The 24,768-nt window shown below is 41.9% G+C and overlaps 1 protein-coding gene across 2 annotated transcripts in view; it reads left to right on the forward strand.

The window, feature by feature from the left end:
- stim2b (stromal interaction molecule 2b) overlaps positions 1–24,768 on the forward strand; it is a 108,919-nt gene that overhangs the window by 5,211 nt on the left and 78,940 nt on the right. For both annotated transcript variants that reach the window (XM_042341171.1, XM_042341175.1), the window contains exon 2: positions 2,790–2,943. In XM_042341171.1, the coding sequence (XP_042197105.1) occupies positions 2,790–2,943 (154 nt within the window). The remainder of the gene's footprint in view (positions 1–2,789; positions 2,944–24,768) is intronic.

A 24,768-nucleotide genomic window follows, 5' to 3' on the forward strand; every position in this document is an offset into this window, starting at 1 on the left:
TGGCTCTCTCACACACACACACACACACACACACTGGCTCTCTCACACACACACACACACACACGCTGGCTCTCACACACACACACACACTGGCTCTCTCTCTCTCACACACACAAACACACACACTGGCTCTCTCTCTCTCACACACACAAACACACACACTGGCTCTCTCTCTCACACACACACACACACACACACACACTGGCTCTCTCTCTCTCACACACACAAACACACACACTGGCTCTCTCTCTCACACACACACACACACACACACACACAGGCTCTCCCACACACATTGGCTCTCACACTTACACTGGCTCACACACACACACTGGCTCTTACACACATTGACTCACACACACACACTGGCTCTCATACACACACGCAGGCTCACACACGCACACACTGGCGTTCTCACACACACACGCTGGCCCTCTCACACACACGTACACTGACTCTCACACACACACACACACACACACTGGCTCACACACACACACACTGGCTCACACACACACACACTGGCTCTCACACACACAGGCTCACACACACACACAGGCTCACACACACACATATATACACACACTGGCTCTCACACATAGCCACACATACACACGCTGGCTCTCACACACACACACACACACAGGCTCTCTCACACACACGCTGGCTCACACGCGCACACGTTGGCTCTCAACAACAACAACAAGATTCCATTTATGGAGCGCCTTTCACGTCGGGAGGACGTCCCAAGGCGCTGTACAGTTGGGTCAGGACCCGAGCAGGGGGGAAATGGTCAGGGTGAGGGGAGGGAAGGGAGGGAGCGAGGAGGGGGGAAATGGTCAGGGTGAGGGGAGGGAAGGGAGGGAGCGAGGAGGGGGTAGAGAGTCGAGAGGGGAGCTGAAGGCACGGTCAAAGAGACACACACACACACACCCTGGCTCACATACACACACACCCTGGCTCACACACACACACGCACACATTGTCACACACTCTCACTCTCACACACACTCACTCTCACAAACTCACTCACTCTCTCACACACATTCCTTGTGACTGTCAGTTGTGGCGGGGCCTCCCGGGCTTCCTGCTCACTAACCAGGTCCATGTCATGTAGTTCCGTGTCTGCGCTCTGTGTCTGTGTGTGTAAGTGTCTGTGTGTCCTCTCCCCCTGTGCAGTCTGTGTGTGTGTGTCTGTGTGTGTTCTCCCCCCCCTGTGCAGCCTGTGTGTGTGTGTGTGTGTGTGTCACCCTCTCCCCCTGTGTGTGTGTGTGTCCCTCCCTCTCCCCCTGTGTGTGTGTCTGTGTGTGTTCTCCCCCCCTGTGCAGCCTGTGTGTGTGTGTGTCCTCTCCCCCTGTGTCTGTGTGTGTGTGTGTCCTCTCCCCCTGTGTCTGTGTGTGTGTGTGTCCTCTCTCCCTGTGTCTGTGTGTGTGTGTGTGTCCTCTCCCCCTGTGTGTGTGTGTGTGTCCTCTCTCCCTGTGTCTGTGTGTGTGTGTGTGTCCTCTCCCCCTGTGTGTGTGTGTGTGTGTGTCCTCTCTCCCTGTGTCTGTGTGTGTGTGTGTGTCCTCTCCCCCTGTGTGTGTGTGTGTGTGTGTCCTCTCTCCCTGTGTGTGTGTGTGTGTGTGTCCTCTCTCCCTGTGTCTGTGTGTGTGTGTGTCCTCTCTCCCTGTGTCTGTGTGGGTGTGTGTCCTCTCCCCCTGTGTCTGTGTGTGTGTGTGTCCTCTCCCCCTGTGTCTGTGTGTGTGTGTGTGTCCTCTCCCCCTGTGTCTGTGTGTGTGTGTGTGTCCTCTCCCCCTGTGTGTGTGTGTGTGTCCTCTCTCCCTGTGTCTGTGTGTGTGTGTGTGTCCTCTCCCCCTGTGTGTGTGTGTGTGTGTGTCCTCTCTCCCTGTGTCTGTGTGTGTGTGTGTGTCCTCTCCCCCTGTGTGTGTGTGTGTGTGTGTCCTCTCTCCCTGTGTGTGTGTGTGTGTGTGTGTCCTCTCTCCCTGTGTCTGTGTGTGTGTGTGTCCTCTCTCCCTGTGTCTGTGTGGGTGTGTGTCCTCTCCCCCTGTGTCTGTGTGTGTGTGTGTCCTCTCTCCCTGTGTCTGTGTGTGTGTGTGTGCCTCTCCCCTGTGTGTGTGTGTGTGTGTGTCCTCTCTCCTGTGTCTGTGTGTGTGTGTGTCCTCTCTCCCTGTGTCTGTGTGTGTGTGTGTCCTCTCCCCCTGTGTCTGTGTGTGTGTGTGTCCTCTCTCCCTGTGTCTGTGTGGGTGTGTGTCCTCTCCCCCTGTGTGTGTGTCTGTGTGTGTCCTCTCCCCCTGTGTCTGTGTGTGTGTGTGTCCTCTCTCCCTGTGTCTGTGTGGGTGTGTGTCCTCTCCCCCTGTGTGTGTGTGTCCTCTCCCCCTGTGTGTGTGTCTGTGTGTGTCCTCTCCCCCTGTGTCTGTGTGTGTGTCCTCTCCCCTGTGTGTGTGTGTGTCCTCTCCCCCTGTGTCTGTGTGTGTGTGTGTGTCCTCTCTCCCTGTGTCTGTGTGGGTGTGTGTCCTCTCCCCCTGTGTGTGTGTGTCCTCTCCCCCTGTGTGTGTGTCTGTGTGTGTCCTCTCCCCTGTGTATGTGTGTGTGTCCTTGTGTGTGTGTGTCCTCTCCCCCTGTGTCTGTGTGTGTGTGTGTGTCCTCTCCCCCTGTATCTGTGTGGGTGTGCGTCCTCTCCCCCTGTGTGTGGTGTGTGCGTGTGCCGCCCCCCCCCAGGGGGTCAGTTCGCTGTGTGACCTCCCGGTGCTGTGACTGACTGCTCTCTCACCCTCCCTCCCTCCCTGCAGACCCGGTGCGGTGTGGAGCCGCGGACCATGGGCGGGAGGCGGTGTTTGCTGCTGTCTCTGATCGGGCTGAGTGTCTGCGTGTCCGCCGGACCCGCACAGCCCCAGTCAGCGGGACCCGCACAGCCCACAGCCGGAGATCCGGATCCCGCTGAAGGTAATCGCCTGTTAACCGCAACTCCGCTCTCATGTTTGAGGCGTCTTCTGAAAGCGTATTTGAAGGAGTCGGGTCTTTTCCCTGAAAAAAAGGGGACACTCAATAATTACAACCCGTGAGGAATGTGGAGTCCTTTTTGACTCGCGGGATACCCGCCAGGGAGGGAGGGAGGGAGGGGGGGGAGGGTGGAGCTGTTTATCCGCACTGGTACAGCTGTGGCAAAGGTGCAGTGCTCCTGGTTTGGGTTCGCAGAAGTCTTGGGGGTGGGGGAGGGTTCCCAGTTCCCGTTATAGTTGGAGATCTCCAAAAGATGTTGTCGGTGAATGTGAATGGTGCCGCTGTGATGGCAAATAGATACCATTAATTTTTTGAGTTTCCGTTTGGGGCTGTTTTTCACGGCAGTGAAAAGGGCTCAAACAATGTGCTAGAGAGGTGCTAAATGTCGCTGAAGAGTGCCCCCCTCCCCCTCCCCGGGGGCAGAGAGGATTCTGCATTGAGTTCTTAATGCCCTAAGAATGAGTAGAATATAAACTTAAGTCCTTTTTTTTTCTATTTGCGATATTTATATACATATATATGTATTTATTTATATATGTATTTGTGATGCCACACATCACTTTGCATCTGGCGTTGGTGTAGTCCCACTTCCCTTAATGATAATAATAATCCTTGCATTTGATATAGTGCTTTTCACGTCGGGAGGACGTCCCAAAGCGTTTCACAGAACACACTGTAAAATGAGTTGACTGTATATTTGTGGGCGAACGCGGCAGCCAATTGCGCACAGCAATATCCCACAAACAGTCGTAGATTGAAAATGACCAATTTATTATTGTTTTTGGTTTTTGGAGGGATTATTATTAGGTATGTGGAGTAAGGAAACTTGCCCAAGGTATCTCCCTGCCTGGAATTGAACTCGGGTCTCTCGCTTGCAAAGCGAGTGCTCTAATCACTGAGCCACAGGACTCCCCTTGAAGAGTGTGGAGGCTCTGCTGTGGTTTGTAAGGGTGTGAGTTCCTGCTTCTAATATCTACCATTTGGTTGCATTATGCAGTGAAATAAAGCCAACACCACCACTGCATCTTCAATGGCAGGAATTAGTTTCAAATGACACACAAATGTAAATTTCCTCTGCCCCCACTACCAGCAAAAGGTGAAACTTCCTACAGACCAAATAAAGACATTACCACTCTTTCCATCTGTCTACTTCATACACAATAGGCACAAGCTGGAGTAACTTTCAGCAGAAACATCTCAGGCTTATAGCTGTCACCCGAACCACTCTATGTGGGGAAAAAACAAAACTTTTTTACATTTGCAGAGCCCATTTTTTGTTCTAGATTTAATGGACACTGAATGAATAATTGTGTTTTTATAATTCCTTTTTGCAATTGTCTGTTGGTTTGCTGAATCCAAATCTGGAAATGTGATACGATGGAGTAGTGAAGTCACAGGTTGATGGGAATGTATAACACTGAAGGCAAAATGTTGATGGGCATTCTGTTTGGATGAGAAGCAGCATTGTGTCTCTGACTGTCCACTTGTGAGGCAGTTTTAAAGCCATAAATTGGTGTGGTCACATGGGGATTATATTGGAGGTTATTATAATGAAATTAATAATAATTAATCCTTGCATTTAATAAGCAACGTTCACATCAAGAGAACATTTCACAAAGTGAATGCACAGTTTTATCTGGGGGTTGTTGGCTAGGAAGGATACTAGGAGAAAATATATTTTCAAATTGTGCTAGGACAGGACCTGAACAGGCAGACGGGATCTCGGTTTAACGTCTCATGAAGGATAGCACCTCCAACAATACAGCGCATGCCAGTCTATACTTGTGAGACATGAAGTTTGAGCCCACAGGCAAGAATACCAACTATGCCAGGCTGGCCTGTAGCCAGAATGCTGTTGCAAGATGCTCTTAAACAGTCTCGTCAAATGCCTTACCCCATCCTACCTCTGTGACCTTACTGCTCCATATTCCCTTGAGTCTGCTTAATATCTTCCATAATAATAATCCTTGCATTTGAGAGGACGTCCCAAAGCGCTTCACAGAACACACTGTAAAGTGAATTGACTGTATATTTGTGGGCGAACGCGGCAGCCAATTGCGCACAGCAATGTCCCACAAACAGTCGTAGATTGAAAATGACCAATTTTATTATTGTTTTTGGTTTTGGAGGGATTATTATTAGGTGTGTGGAGTAAGGAAACTTGCCCAAGGTTTCGCCCTGCCTGGAATTGAACTCAGGTCTCTTGCTTGCAAAGCGAGTGCTCTAACCACTGAGCTACAGGACTCCATATGCTCCACCCTACTACCATCAGTGAGTGAGATGTGACATGTCCTCTTGCTGTGTGGAATTCCACTCCAGAGTCCCTCCATCTTGCCTCACCCTCTTTGCCTTCAAAAATGTCCTCAAGTCCTGTCTCTTTGATTGTGCTTTTAGCCACCTATCTCCATCTCAGTTGCCATCAATGGAAAAGGTGACTGAAGGCCGAGTCACCAACCCAGCTCAGGCTCTCAGTCAGTTGTGTTATGTGCTTTGAGACATCATCCTAATATATAAATGCTAGTTATTGTAACAAGAAGATGATTAAAGAAAGCAAACTCATCTTTTTAACCGGTAATCATCATTCCATTATTCTGCTGCCACCTCTTTCTCTGGCTTCTTTGTTCAATAACCAGGACTTTCTGTCCTGGAAGGAAGAAATTTCTGCTGAAGATAGCCTTAATATTTTAAAGCGCAATTCGACAAATGAACAGTTTGCCTCTTATGGTATTTAACAATACTGGTTGGGGGTGGGGTGGGAGGAGGAAGGAGGAGGAAATGTGATCTGATTGTTATCGCAAGGCCAGATAATAATTGCATTTTATCACATGATTTTTTTTGCAGTTTTTTTGCTTCAGTGGTTTCAGGTTGGAACCTGTGCTCTCCCGCCAACCTTTGGAGAATGCTTTCTCTTCACTCCAGTAGAACTAATTTAGAGCAATCTTGAATTTTAACAAATCTGATGGAAGCCTTTGTTTTTGGATTTCTAGTGAAACATTTATTTTAATATAAAATATTAACTTTTAAAATTAGTTTTCGATAACTATCTGCGAAAAAAGCACAAAATCATTGCCATAATGAGCTGATCCATGTGATAATGATTATATCAGATAACTCACTTCTCCCCTGTTTTTCTCATGACAGTATCACTCCACGCACAATAAGATTATTAGGGCACTACACAGGGTTTAAATGCTAAACATTATGTTGAAATTCAAGGGATTGAAAAAGAATCAGAGGGAAGACGAGAATTTTTTTTACCCATAGACTTCTTATGATCTGGAGTGCAGCTTTCAGTAGGGAGTTGTATGTGAGAAGGAAAAAAAACAGTGCTATGAGGTAAGAGCGGGGGAGTGGTACCATAGTTCTTTCAAAGAGCTGGCACAGGAACGATAGGCCGAATGGCCTCCTTCTGTACTCCTTTAATATTCTATGAGACTGCCACAAGGTGGAGATTAAACTACAGCTGTTGTGCTGCACAGTACAGGCTGTTACTGTTATTCCAGGAACAGATCCTGTCTATAGAATCCTCTAATCTGGTGACAGTAGCCCTTTCATTTTAGATTTCATGTAGGATTAAGATCACTTGTTTTGGTAGATGAAACATTTATAGGAAGTACTGTCTGGCCTTGACGCATTCAATTACATTTTTATTATGGAAATCATTAACTGGCACAGTTGACTAAGAAAGGAACTGAATTAAACTGTACAAATGTGAAAGTAGGAAATTGGTCTATTAACTCTAATTGCTACATATACAATATCAACACAGGATCAGAATAAAAAAATACTTGGATATTACGGTGGTGTTATGCTGAACCAATTAGTGCAACACACCACTAGAATTTGGCATTTGGCCAGTGATATGAGCAGGGAATGGGGGGCGGGGAACAGAAAGGTAGGGTTCTAGACATGCACATTGAGTGCATGCAATGCTGTTTGCAAGTCTGAATGCTAGTGCAATTTTTTTTCTGATTGAATAATGTTTTTTAATGACCACACAATATACAATCATTTCACTTTACAGTATAATCTGTGAAGTACTTTGAGATGTCTCAAAGATGTGATAAGGCTCTATATCAAATGCAAGAATTATTATTATATGTTGTTTTTCTTATGAGGAATGCTGGACTGGCAATACTGTTTTTCTCTTTTTTCCTTGAAGGTAATTAAAGGTGGGGGGGTGGGGCTAAAAAGTGCACTTGCATTTAATTCAGAGCTTTTTATGTCAGGTGTATGTCTCAAAGCGCTTCACAGTAATGTGAAGTGTAGTCACTGTGTTTTGTAGGTGAACAAAGTGAGAGCAACTCACTAACTGGTGCCACGAGACATGCTTTTACTGAGATAGCAGAGGAAGCTTGGCTGCATCTGACTGATTCTTGCCTGATTATTACGATTGTCGATTTGTCTCAGTTTTGTGCCCGACAAGTGAAATAAATGTCATCGTAATAATAATAATCCTTGCATTTGATATAGCGCTTTTCACGTCAGGAGGACGTCCCAAAGCGCTTCACAGAACACACTGTAAAGTGAATTGACTGTATATTTGTGGGCGAACGCAGCAGCCAATTGCGCACACCAATGTCCCACAAACAGTCGTAGATTGAAAATGACCAATTTTTTTTTTTTGAGGGATTATTATTAGGCGTGTGGAGTAAGGAAACTTGCCCAAGGTTTCGCCCTGACTTGCCTGTAATATTCAAATAGTTTGGCTATGTTTGTGCAATCTGAAAAAATAATTGATTTTCACCAACTGTAATTATCAGTAATGTATTTTTTAGCAGGGCACACACATTTTAGGCTCTGTTCACACAGGGAAGGTAAATATTTTTCATGATAATCAATACTGGATAGAATAATAGTAAATATGCTGTGTGACAAGCCTGTAACACAACCAAGCCAAGGCTTAGGTAACCTCCTAAATCATGTGTAGATCAACACATCTTGCGTTAGAGCGACACAGCAGGTTATTTTTACTGTTCTTAAGGACTGTCACACAACTGTCTTAATATAATACATGATAATACATTGTATTTTAAAAAAATCCTTTATAAGTTTCTGGGTGGTCCATTATTTTGGGAGGAACTGGTTTAAATAGACATTATGAAGAGCAGATTGAACTCAGTTTGTTTAGGGAATGGGCTTGATACATCAAATGAGCTTGTTAGTTTCCTTGTTTTCTTACATTTTTATGACAGGAAGAGGGTGTGGAACACACTTCTTTGCAGCACCCCACATGAAACAGAAGAGCATGCAAAAGTTTTTTTTTGTGTTGCAAGATGTTTAGCACTATGCACTATGTTTAACGTTGCTATTGTTCAGCACGTTTTTTGTAAAATGTGACTGCAATCATTCTTTCATTTAGAAAATTCCATTTTATATTGGGAGTATTTTTACAGTTAAATAATATTTCACAAATTTTTTAAAAGTGGTTTTACATAGCCTATCATAGCGTGGAACAAATTTAGTGTCAGCAAAAGATTGGCACGATTGGAAAATAACATATATCCCAGTTTCTGCTGTTCACTATAATTGCCTCTTTCAAAGACTTTTTCTTTGGTAAATATCGTAAAAAAAAGTACTCTCTTCCTGTGATATGCGGGGCATTTGCAACTTATCCATTGGAATTCTAAACGTGTTTCATAGTGTGAGGTGCGTAATAAAGAACTGATGTCATCTCTCAATTGGAAATTCTGTTCATATTGATAGTCAGTTGCTTTTGCTGTTAGATTTTTTTGTTCTTAAAAGAGTTTTCTTTATCGCTGTATGAGGAGCTACAGTTTTAAAATCTAAAGATAAATTTAAATCTAATCTAAAGGTAAGACCCTCTCAGCAATAACTGTTCCTGAGGACCACCAGATTGCCCACTTTTATTGTATGGAGGATACATGTGTATATATCTCTGTGGTTGTCTTACTTATCACCAGCATTGGTTATCAACAAATTACCCAGCTCAGAGGTTATGTAGAATTTAATCTGTAAGCGGTTACTTGCTAGTATTAAAGGTTTTGGGCAAATTTTCAAAAAACGTTGTGTTATATTCTACAGTGTATGGATAACATAGCAGGATACATAATTATGCGTCATTTCCTGTAGCTCAGTGGTTAGAGCACTCGCTTTGCAAGTGAGAGACCTGAGTTCAATTCCAGTCAGGGCGAAACCTTGGGCAAGTTTCCTCACTCCACACACCTAATAATAATCCCTCCAAAACCCAAAACAATAATAAATTGGTCATTTTCAATCTACGACTGTTTGTGGGACATTGCTGTGCGCAATTGGCTGCCGCGTTGGCCCACAAATATACAGTCAACTCACTTTACAGTGTGTTCTGTGAAGCGCTTTGGGACGTCCTCCCGACGTGAAAAGCACTATATCAAATGCAAGGATTATTATTATTATATCCAGATTGTTTAGGGTAAAATAACCTTAGAGGAATGTTGAATAAACGGAAGTCCATGAGATTTCTTTGCTCAAAAAAACAGGAAAGGGTTTTAATAGATCCATTTCTTAAATTACATAACAAATGCGCTTTAGAGGCATTATCGCTCTATGGTTCCTGTCAAAAACACCTGTGAAGCAAATAACATTTACTAAATAACACTTTCTGCAGGGAAAGCCCTATATTTTAGCTCAAGCCTGAGATCTCATTGGAGCCAAAGTTTTGTGAGTCTGCATGCTGTTCAGGGGAGTCCCTACTGATTATGTTGTGGGCACTTTTGCCCTTGGCCACACAGCAGCGATTTTAAAGATTCCAATTTCATTCTTAATTTGTTTTTATTTTGATTGGTTTTATTCTGTATTCTGCAAAATTGAAACCATTCCAAGTAACTTATTCTGTAACCTTAAAACTTGTTGTGCCAAACTGGCTTTAGAAACAGCTGCAGAACAGTAAAAAGTTTTCCAAGGGAAAAAAAATCATAACTACTTGTACTGTAACTGATATGTTGCTCAGACAGATAATTCAATGTGGCTTATTATACAACATGTTCTGACACTTAATTCTAAAGGCGACTTTGATATAGCACCTTATCACGTCTTTGAGACGTCTCAAAGCACTTCACAGAATATACTGCAAAGTGAATTTACTGTATATTTTGTGGGCAAATAATAACGCTAATATTAAAAATGAAAGAAAAGAAGGGAGTCTGTCCTGCTTTCCTAATCAACAATTCTCTAAATAAAATTGGTCATTCACTTAATAGTTGTTTGCAGAACATTTTTTGTGCACAAATTGGCTACTCCATTTACCTACAAATACATAGTCACTATAATTTACAGAAACTTTGTGAAGCGATTTGAGACCTTCTCAGCATTATAGGCATTGTATCAAATGCAAAGATTATTACTATATTACTATTAGGTCCAGTGCCTTGGGACGTCCTCCTGACGTGAAAGGCGCTATACAAATGTAATCTTGTTGTTGTTGTAGGTCTCAAGTCTACAGTAACTATATACCGGGTTATTATTATTTTAATAAATTCAAATGTAAAATGTTTTATTAGGTAATATTCCTCTTTGTAAACAAACTCAATGAATCTATCTCACAAAGTGTGACATTTTTGGGAAATCTTCTACTCGCCTCCTTTTGTGGTTTGTTACCTTCTAAAACAAGATACTTTTTACTGATAAATGTGTGTTTATTTTCACAACTGCAATAAATATATATACATTGTATATATATCATTGCAAATCTTGTTATCTGGTTAAACTAGATCATGTGATGATATTCGTGAATTTCCAGATAATAATAAATAATCCTTACGTTTGATATAGCGTGCCAGGAGGATGTCCCAGGGTGCTTCGCAGGATATATGGTGAAGTGGAGGGACTGTGTTTTGTGTGTGGGAAATGTGTAGTTCTCTCTTAAAATGCAAAATTTTCAAGACTGATGTTGGTGTTACAAAAAAGATGCAGATAAAGGGGATTGATCAGATGTAGCTGTATCTTCAACTCGCATCACGCATCAGTGGTGGAGTGACAATGGTAGACTGAGGAGGAAAGTATAATTGTGTTTCCTGGTGACCACCCTAGTGGACTCATCTGACAGTTTTTGAATGATCCGAAACAAAATAAAACACAGCAGAGTAAGTGGTGTAGCTTCTACGTACAATGCAGTTCATACTAATCGGACACTAAAAGTCCTTTTCAAAAATGAGTTTTATTTAATGTTCCAAATAGTGTATAGATATTCAGGTCCTGTCTGAAAATAACTTTTTGTGGCAGCAATATATTTAAATGGGGGCAGGGAGAAGTGTGTTTTTTTGACAATTACAGAGCCATTTCCCCGCACATCCCCACCACCACATAACAAGTGCCCCGAAATGCTGTTTAGGGTTGGGCCCTTGGAAATGTGTGAGAACAAGACTTGGCGAACTACAAAAGTGCTTCATTGACCAGCATTGATTCAGTAGATAAGCAGCAGCTGACTTGTAACATTTGGGGACTGATGCTGCATTCTGAATCACAGTCAGTATCCCCAACCTTTGTCCTTTGTCACCTTATGTATAAATAGAATTATGTAACTTGAATGTGGCCTGATGTTTCCCTTTCTGAATTGTTGAGGTGGAGGGAGACTAAAAGAGATTACTGCCTTCTGGATGTGTCAAGGTGTCGAAATTGTCCAAGTAATGAGTGACTTTTAATTTTAAAGGAAAAATGTTGTTTAGCTGTGGTCTCCTCTACGTTGGGGAGACAAAATGCAGATTGGGTGACTGATTTGCCGAACACCTCCATTCTCCACCAACACAACCCTGAGCTTCCGGTTTCTTGCCATTTCAACTCTCCCTCCCACTTTGACCTCTCCATCCATGGTCTCCTACACTGTTCCAATGAGCCATAGTGCAAGCTTGAGGAACAGCACCTCTTCATTTATCTGCTAGGGACCTTACAGCCCTCCGGCCTCAATATTGATTTCAGCAATTTCAGACCATAACAGCTCACCTCCCCGCCCCCTCTTCTGTGACCATTACCACATCATCTGGGTCCCAGACACACCTTTTCTCTCTCTGGTCCGCCTGTTATTTGCAATTTTTTCCCCCCCTTTGTTTTGCATCATTAACATCGCTTTAACCCATCATCTCCTGTCCTGTACCCCATTTTCTCCTTTGTCTTCCTTGCCCTGCCTCCCCCCTCTCTAGTAGCCCTTAAAAGCCCCTCCCTCCCAACGTGCCCCAGTTCTGACCAAGGGTCATGGCCCCGAAATGTTCACTCACTTTCCTTTCTCCATAGGTGCTGCTTGACCTGCTGAGTGTTCCCAGCGACTTCTGTTTTTGTTTCAGATTTCCAGCATCTGCAGTATTTTGCATTTTGTTTAGGTCTTTGGTTCAGTGTCACCATGTCAGGAAACTGGCATCAAACCAGGGAAGAGTCCAGTTCAAACAGTTCCCTCATACTTTGTTGTGTATGTGATTGTGCTGTCAGTGGAATAATATCTCCTGTGAGATTTAGAGCTTCGAAGTTTTGGTAAAGCACCAAGACTTTGATGATTCATTCTGTAGATCCCTGCCAGCTGGAAGCTCTGTCACCACAATCTCAATTTCTCCCGCACACCCCCCCCCCCCCCCCCCCTTCCATATGCTTCAATGCAGTCTCTGCTGACCACACTCTTGACCTAAACCTTGAACCAAACTTGGTTGCCTGCTGAGTACAATTTCACTTCAAAACCTGCTGTCTTTAAAATTGATGGGAAGCAGTTCAGACGCTCAATGTAGTTAGCTGTTCCTCTGAATTTGTTGATAGCATCTCTGGGATCTTTAATACAGTTTGCTCAATTTTACATTGGATTTTATTTACCAATTGAGCATTTTGCCAATGTTTTTGTCATTCTGTTACAGCTGAAGTAATGATATTATCTTTGCAATTCCTAAACTGTATCGGAATTATAAGTGTTCTAAGACATTTCATTGTATGTGACATGCACTTTTAGGACCTTCGTTTTACATGTAAGATGCTACATAAGTGCAAGCTTTTTGCAGGCGTTAAAAATCAGGCGTTAGTTACATTATTACATTCTGTCTGTTCAGGTGGATAGTAAGCGTTCGGCTCTGAAATGCTACCCACATGAAGGAAGCTATATTGGAGGTGCATGCATGTGGTGGTGGTAGTTGTTATTGTTAAAGGTCCCTTGATACTATTCAAAAAATGAAAAGAATTTATGCCAGTGTCCTCACCAACTAACTCTCAGAGATTGAAAAAAAATGGTCATTCACTTCATGGCTGTTTGTGGAACGATGGTGTGTGCAAATTGGCTGTTGTGGTTAGCTAAAAAATACACAGGCATTACACTTTATTATATGTCTTGGGAAGCACTTTGAGATGTCTTGCTGACGTGAAAAGAGCAATGTTGAATGTAATTCTTATTATTCCATTGTTGTTCCATTGTTATCTTTGTGCTTTTGTTGTGTGTTTGGTTCTCAAGAGAAACAGTTAGTGTTTATTGTTAGTCCTGTTGACTGCAGGCTCGCATCTCAAAGTACTTCACAATGCTGTATTGTTTGTTAGATGGCGGGAGGACGGTGACTACTGGATAGCAGCATTTGACAAGAGAAGTCTTAAATTGAACGATAGAGCTGTTATTTACGAAAATATAAATTGCTAGAAAAAAAGTTATACCAGGAAAGTAGCAAACAGCATGTCGTCAAAGAAGTCTTTTCAGTAATATTGTATCCTAACTGTTAATGAACTACATTGTACTCTTGAGATTCCCTTCCCACTCTGGAGGGGAGCTGAGAATCAGATGAGCAGTTCTTTGTTGTGCGAGAATAACTCCAGGATGTAGCAGCAGAACAAAGCTTAAGGAACCACTGTGAGACATCTAAACTTCTAATTTGTGATTTTTCGGAATCCATTCCTTTCAACTTCAAATCATTATACTGTTTTCATTGATTTAAACTAACAATTAATCTTGAATGATAATGCAAGGAAAGACAGATTTTCTTCCCTCCCTCTCTCCCCAACACAGTGTTTTTCTGCATGTTGGGAGTGCTTAAAAATGAGGAAGTTCTTTTTACTGCAGTTTGGTAGTAAAGGTCAGTCACCTCTGTTAGCCACACTTTATGTAATTAAGCGATGGCTTTATACAGAAGGAACAAAAGGCCCAGTGATTTCTTTGTAGTGGAATGGAATAGAAACCAGTAAAACTTTCTTCAGCGATTTCTTGCACAAATGCTATCGACACATAAAGTATTGCCAAAGTACAAATGACTACTTTTGTTTTGTTAGGCCCTTCCAGTCTTTGTCATTCAATTTTCTTTGATTCAATTTAAATGTTCCTGTTTATCTGCTTTTGTTTTTCTGTCAGTGTTGAGGTGGTTTGTCTCAATTTGGTTCATTTCCATTGCTCCATTTCAGTTTCCTTTTTTAAACAATGCTCTGAGGTTCATTCAGTCCGGATCATGTTTATTTTTCAATTTTCATTTTGGTTGTTCTGTCATTTAATTAATGAGAACATATCAGACAACCCTCATGTACAAATACTATTAAAATAACTTTTTGTTAACGTCTGTTCAACCTTGTCAATGATGACGCAGTTTAAGCGGTGGAGCTTTTGAAATGTGCTTGGACTGTGTTCATGTTAATATTCTGACGCATATCCTGGGCATTACAGATATTTACTTATATTTTGTCTTAAATAAACAGGTAACTCCTTTATTTGTTTCTCCCATCATACCAGTCAACCCTTTGATGACAATGGGATACAACATTTCCTCATATGCAGTGAATAGTTTTTACAGTATGATTGGCTATGAGTTCAGTTTCTCTTTGGGATACATGCACATATGTTTATCTGTGAGTGAATGTTAGGGGAAGAATTGTGCATTGCGATGGCTGATAGAAATCTGCCAGGCAGGAAAGTCAATTTGTGATTAGATAAACCATTTCATGTCTTGAGAATTTGGTAAATAAAATGTTTTCAAGGGCCATTTATTGTCATTAAAACAGACTGTTTCCTATTGTATGGATAACATTAAACTATTTAAGTTATACTTGTAATAAACCTTGCATTTGATTTAGTTTCATGTTGGGAGGCTGTCTCAAAGTGTGTCACAGGTTTTACTGTATAGTGTAGCATATATTATAGGCAAATTATAATTCAAGATGTCAATTTGCCACTGCTGTTATAATAAATTCCTTCACAGCTCATAGCTGTTTTAACCAGCCAAAGTTATTTACCTGCTGTCTGATTTTAAAAAAATGATCCTTTGGTTCACGCAGTAAAAAAAAGTCAATAATTTTCAATAATCTGGCTAAAATTATATCTCCTGTGCTGATGCCAGTCTTATTTAAAACCTAGATATAGATTTTATTTCATGCCTGAATGTGGATTCTCCGTTTTTATGCATGGGTTTAAACTGACTCAACGTGTATTATGTAGACCAGAGTACTGCATAAGTAGTTGAAGTTGTTTTGCATGTAGTATATTATTAATTAAAGCCTGCCATGTTTTATTCCAGCTAAAGATGTAAATTGTATTTCTTAGACATGGCATGTCTCCTGGTGTTTGCAAAGTAGTCCAGTTGAACTCTCAAAGCAAAATGAGGCTGAGCCTCGTAGTATATTTGTGGAATTTGTTAACCGCTGAACGAACCGGTAAAGTTGCATATTATCACGAATTACAATGGAACCCACATTTGTACTCACCAATTTTCATCCCACCCTCTTGTCACCTGAAGTACTTTCTTTAACTTTTCCCTTTAGGGAGGGTAAAATTACATGGGTGCAGTTGCCTTCGTGACTATTGTTCATGTGAGTGATTGTTGATGGGTTAATGGATTATTACAGCCAAGCCCGGACGTGGGCAAATTTACAGAGGAGAATGAGAACCTGTAGATTGTAATCAGGATCCTGCCTCATTTTCCCCTCCCTAAATCCAGGGCACTAAGGTCAATTGCAGTTCCCTTTGTATATCCGGCTTAGTGGGAGTTAAATAGGTTCTCTTTGGAGCTGAACTGGCTCCCAAGGTGACATGCTTGGCAACGGAATGTCAGAATTTGGTCAATCCTCGGGTAGTCTTGTTCGTCCAGTTCCTAAGCAGTATTTCAGGCCAGCCAGCCTGGATCATCGGCAGGACTTTGAGGGGCAGACCAGTCACTGGGGGCGGGTATTCTTTGCCAAAGCCCTAATTGGAAGGGTGGACCCAGTTGGACAAGCAGTGGGAAAGCTTGCCAGGCAGTGCTTTCAGTGACAAGCTGTGCAGTTTTAGATGGTTAAATTGCAGCCCCAACTCTGAGGTCCCCAACTCTGAGGTCCCCGAGCTTTGGCTCTTGCCAATCTGTACCTAATTCTCTCTGGAATTAGGATGTGTGGTGTGTCCCTCTGGGGAGGGAGAGTGCATTCCAGACAAGGACATTTCCATGTATAGGTGGTATACTTGGAACTCTCAATCTGGTTTGGATACTCTAAGCATGGTGACAGGTTTCCACGTGGAAACCAGCCAGTCTACATATAACAAATTGGGCTACTGTGTGTATGTATACAATGCAACCGGCTATTGTACCTCACGATAGAGTGGGTCTGCTCTTTATGGATTCCAACAACTGGGTTATAATTAGGTTCCACTGTATATGTATGGCTTAGGTGGTATCTATGTTGGGTATGTGGGGCTGCGGTTTGCTGTTTTCATTATTAGGCCAGGTGTAGAGAACAAATCTTAAAGAACGTGCCTTGATTTTAATGTTCAGAGAGTCTTTGTTTTTCTTGGACTGGGTTACCTTCTATAGTGCCTCACAAAGTGCTGGTGGGGTGTGGCGGTTACATGAATGGTTCTAAATGTTTATATGATTTGCCAGTCCAGTTCACCAAAGATATCTTTAGTGAACTGCAGTGCAATTGGGTACATCAGGAAGATGTGTTGGATTGTGCCATTATCACCTACATCGTCTCCAGAAATTTTCCAGGACTTCAGGATGTATGAGCTAAGCGAGGTTTCTCTGGTATTCAACAAACTCCAAGGACATACGTGGTGAAGCCAGGAAGAATTACAATTGGTGAAGGCACAGTTTCAAGTATAGACCTTTGATAAACACTATGGGCAAACGAGTTCTATGTGTGGAGTGGTTCTGGCTGTCCATTCTCTCCAGGCCTTATCTCTCGTGTGCTCCGTTCCACCATCAGTGGCTCCCGAAACTCTGGAACACCCCCTCAATCCCTCCTTCTGCATCTTTAGATCACACCTAAAGACTTCTTCTTCGTCCTTCCTGTTCATCTCCCCCCCCACCTCCGGCTCAGCGTTGTGCTCTGCCTCTGTCGAGAGCTCTAGATGCTATCCTGCGTGAGGGGCACTATGTACATGCAAGTTGTTGTTGTTGGCCTTGCAAAGATTTCCAAAAAATTTACAGCACAGTAACTGGCCACTTGGAACCAATCTGTGCCTGTGCCATTTATTTTTACTTTCCAATTAATAGCATTCCACAGTCTGTAAATGGTACAGTAATCCGTATTCAGATTTACTTTGTTTTTATATAATTTTTTTCCTGTGTCTTTTTTGTTTAGTTTTGTTTAATGAGTTGGTGAACACTAACTTCAGAACCTCTGATACAGCATTAAATGAGTGCAAGCTGATGCAAACTCAACCTTTTTATGGAGTGTTAATTGTGAAAAGGTTTTTTTCTTTCTTGCTGGATTTGTACTTTGTCTGCCTCTCACTCACCCCTAATGTCAGGCAGGTTTTCCTACTCCACACAAACGCCTCTGTTTCCCTAGCCGTAAATAGGATCCCAGTTGTTAGCCAATTGGCGGTCGTTTTCCAGGGATAATAATCCCTTCAAAACAACAATTTGGTCACTCAATCCACAACTGTTTGTGGGACGTTGCTGTGTGCAATTGACTGCTGTGTTTTATCCACAAAACACAGTCATTACAATTTACAGTATATTCTGTGAAGCACTTTGAGACGTCTCAACGACTTGATAAGGCGCTATATCAAATACAAGGATTATTATTATTAGTTGAAAATCGGACATTCACATGTTAAAGATGAATCTCCTGGCAGAATGTGGACAGCTCAGCCTGATTATCCCACAAATTGTGTGATTTGCACATGTTCTCCTGCAATATGCTTAGTTACACTAACCGTAAGCTCCAGCTGGTCAGAGGTTAAAGTCACAGCGTCAGAGACACACCTGATTCGTTTTTTCTCTTAAATTTAAATGGTATAAGTTCACATTTAAATTAATGCCATTATTACTTTACTGTAAAGTGTGGTGACTATATTTATAAGTGACCATGGTAATTTACACATAACCATGATCCACAAACAATCAAGCAATGAATGACCGTCCTATCTGCAGGATTGTTGCCCAGGACACGGGGAGAAACCCCTTTTTTGAATAGTGCCACAGGATCTTTAAACATCCATCAGCAATATTAATTTTGAAGTGTAATTGCAGTGGGTGCAGATTTCTCTGGGTCTTCTCAGTGAGGGCTGTTCAAGGTTTTTAGACCATCCCTTGGACACCATTGGAAATTTGAAGTGTTTTGATATTGCTTGATAAGTGAGCTGGTGAACACGAGGGAAGGTGATCGATTTTCTGTGTTTGAGAAAATGGGAGAAAGCAGCATTTTGTTCTGATGAAAGGTCATCCCGAAACATTAACTCACTTTCCTCTCTCCATAGATGCTGCCTGACTGCTGAGTGTACCCAGCGACTTCTGTTTTTATGTCAAATCTTGTTCTACTCAGTATTAGCTGTAAAATGATCTGTAAACAAAACCATTTAAATATCGAGGTGTGCTATTAGCTGGTGGCGCTTTGAAAATGAGACCTCTGAGAATGAATGTTTCACAATACAGAGGCGTTTAAAATAGTAGCAGTCTTCTGCTACACTGTTATGTCGAATCAGTTGCTCTGTATTTGGGCTGGACACGATGAAAATATGTGGTCGTCTGTTTGTGCTGTTAGTTGATATTTACAGGTGTAAAGTCTCTTAAAAGATTTGAGGAGCTCTCCCCCCCCCCCCCCTTTCCATGTGGTTCATTTGGTAAAACTACCTTCTAGGGTGGAACTAAACTGTGTACACACATATTTCTAATGTATTCCTTAGCTGAACTCACATGGCTATGTCTTTGGTCAGTACCCTGAAACTTCTTTTCCTCCCTTTTGGTCATCCCCATTGTCTTTGTGAAGTATTTTGGACCATTCATCCTATCTAAAAGGCTTAAATACAGGTAGTTACTGTGGTACTGGGATACTGTACTCGGCCTTGGTGCCCCTGGCTAGGGAGGGAAATCATTTGTTTGCTGAATGATTCATACCGAATAAGATGTAAATTTCTTGTGTTTACACAAGTAGCTGATTGCAAACCTACAGGATACATGTGACAGGCCATTCTGGAAGAACGCTGGATTGTGTATTATTGTGAACATGTGTAGACTCAATAATGCGATCAGACAAAACCTGCTTCCAGTCTTTTCTTTACTGAGTCCAGAATATACACTTTGGTCCTGTGTACAGAACGTCAAATGCTACCAATATCCATTTTACTTTTAGTGGCCTGGAGAAAATGTCTAATTGATTATCACGAATCGTGTGTCAACATGTAGTTTTACTTTAAAAAAGAAAATAACATCGCTTAGTTATATAATTCAAGGGGCAATAGATCATGTGAATTGTACAGTTCTTGTAAATTCAAAGGATTGTGCCATTGTTACCTACACTTAGCGTGAGCCATTCTCTGATATTCAGGAATGTTTATTTAATAGTGGTTTAGCTTGTGCCTCGTACAAAAAGCAGTGCTCCAATTGAGTGATGGTTACACCAGTCGGATGTGTGGACTTGAGCACAGCTTCTCACCTCTCTGCAAACCATTGAGATAGCATATGAATGTCATACTTTGTGTATCTCCTGCTTTGGATTTTCGAAGTTTCCTAGGTGAAGTGAAACCAATGATACTATTTGATTGCATGTAAATTGTCACACAAAAGCCCAATACAAAAAAGTTAGAAATCCTGTATACACAAACTCAGTGGAGCCTTTACCTGATTAAGAATAATAATTAATAGCAATCAAGATCAAACAAAATATGGGTTCCATTGAAAAGAAATAGAAAGTAGCTCATCTGAACCAACAAAAATGGCACATCGAATAAAAATTGTCCTATTTTAAAAAAAATCTTGTAGGTAGAATGAATTGGAGAACAAAATCATGTATAACAACAACGCATTTATATAGCGCCCTTCATGCGGGTAGAGTGTCAGAGCACCTGTCAATTTCCAAGAAAAATGAAAGAACAGGTCTGAGATATGAAGCAAAGCTACAATCGGTTGACAACACAAGACAAAGCTGCTATTACCCATTATTATGAAAATAATAATAATAATCCTTGCATTTGATATAGCGCTTTTCACTTCGGGAGGACGTCCCAAAGCGCTTCACAGAACACAGTAAAGTGAATTGACAGTATATTTGTGGGCGAACGCGGCAGCCAATTGCGCATAGCAATGTCCCACAAACAGTCGTAGATTGAAAATGACCAATTTATTATTGTTTTTGGTTTTGGAGGGATTATTATTAGGCGTGTGGAGTAAGGAAACTTGCCCAAGGTTTCGCCCTGCCTGGAATTGAACTCAGGTCTCTCACTTGCAAAGCGAGTGCTCTAACCACTGAGCTACAGGACTCCACAAATAAGATCTTAAAGAGAGACATTGATCCATCAACATACCATTAGGCACCAGAAACAAACAAACCATATATTGTCATCATGTCCTGCCCAAATACATAGTACTTTATTCGACATAACAATGTAGCTAAATCTATTCCACTGGACAATTTGTAAACACTTTGATATTGATGTAAAGACCAACTGGTATGAACATCAATCAGCAAGATTGACATTAAAAATATCAATAATATCACAATAATCAGGGACTCAGAGTACATAGAGAAATAATAGTAATCTGTAACAAACTAGATATCATTAAAAAAAACTAGATTGTACATGTATTATTGATGTGGCTATCCCAAGTGATTTCAACATAAGAAATAAGGAACTAGAGAAGATCAGGAAATATATTGATCTACAAATTGAATGCTATCCCATGTGGCAGTATAAAACAAGCATTGTTCCTATAATCACCAGTGCAGCTGGAATTGTTAATGAGACTATTCAGAAATGTCTTGTCAAAACAGCCGGTGAACAAAAATATCAACCTCCTGCAGAAAGTAGTTATTTTAGGAAGTTCAAGCATACTGAGAAAAGCAATATCCTTGTAACTTCATATGTAATGCGGCACTGTTCATTTCCCTTGGAGCTAAAGGGAGTCAACCACCCCCGCCCGCACATACGTGCCCACTGAGGATAGTCACTAGTTGGTCATTTGACATCTGACAAGTGCAAATTTGAGCCCTCACTAACTGAATGGTAAGTATCAGGAACTCCCTGCAAGCCACACCACTTCCTGGTGGGCAACGAAGCTCAGCATTGCCACCATCTTCCTGCCCACAGCTTGAACACGTGTGCCTTCCAATTGAGTGATGGTTTCACCAGTCGGATGTGTGGACTTGAGCACAGCTTCTCACCTCTCTGCAAACCACTGAAAGTAAATTCCAAGTGCTGGATCTCCGAACACTTGTTCATGAACTCCAACACCAGGTAACACCTTCCAAGCAGCTGTCGCCCCAAATCTCAGAGAAATCTGCCTTCAGCATAGTGGGATCAATCAGCCATCTTGGTGTTCTTGAGTTCTAAGTCCAATGCTGCATAACAGGCTTATTCAGCACCAGCTGCTTAATCCAGGTCCTCTGTGAAGCCAACTTTGCCTAAAGGGTACTTAGTGACAGGTCAGTGCAGACCGGAGCCCTCTCTCGCTTCCTACAGCTGCTTCCCATTTGCCGCAAATCCACTTCACTGCTCGATCCTGGACGTTGCAGATGGGTTAGAGGAAGCCTCTCCACTGCATCCCCAGAAGCTCCAAACAATTAACGTCCCATCCACAGGACAATTCCGCAGCATTGCATTGCAATATCAACTTAGACTATATGAGTTCCATGTCCAGACGTGAGGCTTGAACCCACAACATCTTGACTCAGAGTTGACAGTGCTACCAACTGAGCCAGTCTGATTGTTCACTTTTTAAATGGAAATAGTGGAAACTAGGAGCTATCGTTGAATATTAGGCAATTTTACTCTTGGCTTATTTTCTGCTTCTACTATTTAGCTAGAGACTGATCAGGTAAAGGCTTCTCCAGGTTCCTTTTAGGTTATTCAAGGAATATTATAATTCTATTTATTATGATCCAAAACTTTGATTTGCTTGAATGTTACTGTTTCATTGAGATGGAAAACGTTAGCAGATTTATTGAGAAATAAATTCTATTTTGTTGTCAGAAGAGATGCTAATGAGGGGACCTAATAGAGGTGTTCAAAATTATAAAAGGATTCGATGATCCCATTTGTTGGGGAGTCCATAACTGGAGTATGTGATAGCGACCAGGGAATCTAAAAGAGGATTTAAGGGAAACCACTAATAAGGATGGGAACTCACTGCCTGAGACAGAGGTTGAAGCAGATGGTATCGAAGTATTTAAGAGGAAGGCAGATACACACATAAAGGAGAAAGGAATATAAGAGTACGGGAGGGAGTAAGGAATGGGTGGAGATCTGTAAAGTATATACAGTGGCACAGACCAGTTGGGGTGAATGGCCTGTTTGTGTGCTGTACGTACTATTTAATGATGTAAATACACGATGTAAAAGTCTTTTAAATCAGCTTCATCTCTGACTCAAAATGTGAATATTATTATCCCTCACATTTGTAGGCATTAACTGCCTGGTATTTAAGAAATGTATCCGGTAAATCGGTCACCACTTGAATAGAAGTTGTAATGGTAACAATTCACACTAAAATATCACTGTGTGGGAGAGGAATGACACTGTTATGACCTCGTTAAACCAGTTGATGGTAAAGCTGGGTCAAGCTGTTGTTTCCAAAATCAAAAGCCAAATCTTCTTCGCTGAAACTCGTCAGCTTTACTCCTGTGGCTGAAGAAATGGTTGTTTTTTTATTCCATAAAAGGCCTTGGTTCAATAGTGTTGTCATATTACAAATGACAAGTTTAAAATTTGCTTTAATTTTCAACTGAGCTCCTTCTAATAATAGCATAGTTTAAAGTAAGTTTGAATGATTCATGTAAATGTACCTCATCCAAATTGTAGGCAGCAAATATTTTAAATTCTGAAACACAAAGCAATCCATTTTAATGTCCAAAGGGTTTGAGTCTGGAATATACACACGTCCTGTCAGTTTTATTGCATTATTTGTGTTGTTTATATAGGTCTTAATAATCTAAACTCCTTGGATGAATTTACTGGGCCAGGTAAACAAAACAAAAAGCATTACAGCTTTACTAGGTTTATTCTTGTAAATGTTCTGTCTTTTAATTGGCTGGAAAACTGTCCTTAAAAATGTTTTAAGCCGAAGACTTATTTTTCAAATAATTAGCTTTACATTTGGTATAGTGCCTTTCACGTCAGGGGCATGTCTTATATCCTCACAAGATATACTGTAAAGTGTAGTGACTGTGTATTTTGTAGGTGAATGCAGCAGCCAAATTCTGCACAGCAATGTCTGATGGACAGCTATGAAGTGAATGACCAATTTTATGCGGGGATTGTTATCCAAGTACTGGGAGAAACTTTGTTCTTTTTCTGAATAGTGCCATGGGATCTTTAATGTCACCTGAACATTCAGCCGGGATCTTGGTTTAACGTCTCATCCAATGGATGGCATCTCTGACAATGCAGCCTAGTACTTCAAGATCCTCGAATTTAAGATCCTCATCCTCACCTACAAGGGCATTCACGGCCTTGCTCCCTCCTACCTCTCCGACCTACTTATCTGCCCGTACCCTCCGTTCCTCTGGCTCCGGTCTGCTCCACATCCCCCGCCCTAACCGCCCTACCATCGGCGGCCGGGCCTTCAGCCTCTCAGCCCCTAGGCTCTGGAACTCCATCCCCCAGTGCCTTCGCTGCCTCCTCCCTTTCCTCCTTCAAGGCCGGTCTCAAGACCTTTCTCTTCAACCGTGCCTTCAGCTCCCCTCCTTGCTCCCTCCCTCCCCTTACCCTGACGAGTCAGTTCCTCCCTGCTTGGGTCCCGACCCAACTGTCCAGCGCCTTGGGACGTCCTCCTGATGTGAAAGGCGCTCTATAAATGCAATCTTGTTGTTGTTGTAGGGACAGACTATACAGGTTACTACATGAGTTCAAAATCCCAAAGTGGGGCTTCAGTAACTTAATGAAGTTGATTTTCTTCATTAAAGGTTTGGGGAGTATCAATTCTTGGCTACCACATTATAGCTTAGTATGAGAACACAGAGCCTTCATGTTATTTCAAATGACATCTAAAGAATGACTGATTTTTTTTGGTAGAATCTCATACTTAAACACTGTACATTGAACACAATAAAATGTCCTTGATGTGTGCACTTTTCATGGACTCATGACTGCAGACCTTGTATCTGATTGGCATATGTTGGAGAGTAGGATTGTTTTATAAATGGTTATCACAGTAATGTAGACAAAGTTATGAAGAATTAAAACATAAAATTCCTGAACCAAATGTCACCCTGCATCCACAATGGTAAACAGAATTGTTCAAATAGTTTTGAGACAGTTAGCTCACTTTTAGCTGAAGTGGTCACCTTTAGACGTCCGGTGCAGTGTTCCTCAGGGCTCTGTCCTTCCCCTCCTCTTCAACTCTATATGCTCTCTCTTGGTTATCATCCGCAGACAGGGGGTCAACTTCCACATGTATGCAGATGCCACCCAACTGTACCTCT

The sequence above is a fragment of the Callorhinchus milii genome, unplaced genomic scaffold (assembly GCF_018977255.1).
Source record: "Callorhinchus milii isolate IMCB2004 unplaced genomic scaffold, IMCB_Cmil_1.0 Scaffold1, whole genome shotgun sequence".
NCBI classification, from domain to species: domain Eukaryota; kingdom Metazoa; phylum Chordata; class Chondrichthyes; order Chimaeriformes; family Callorhinchidae; genus Callorhinchus; species Callorhinchus milii.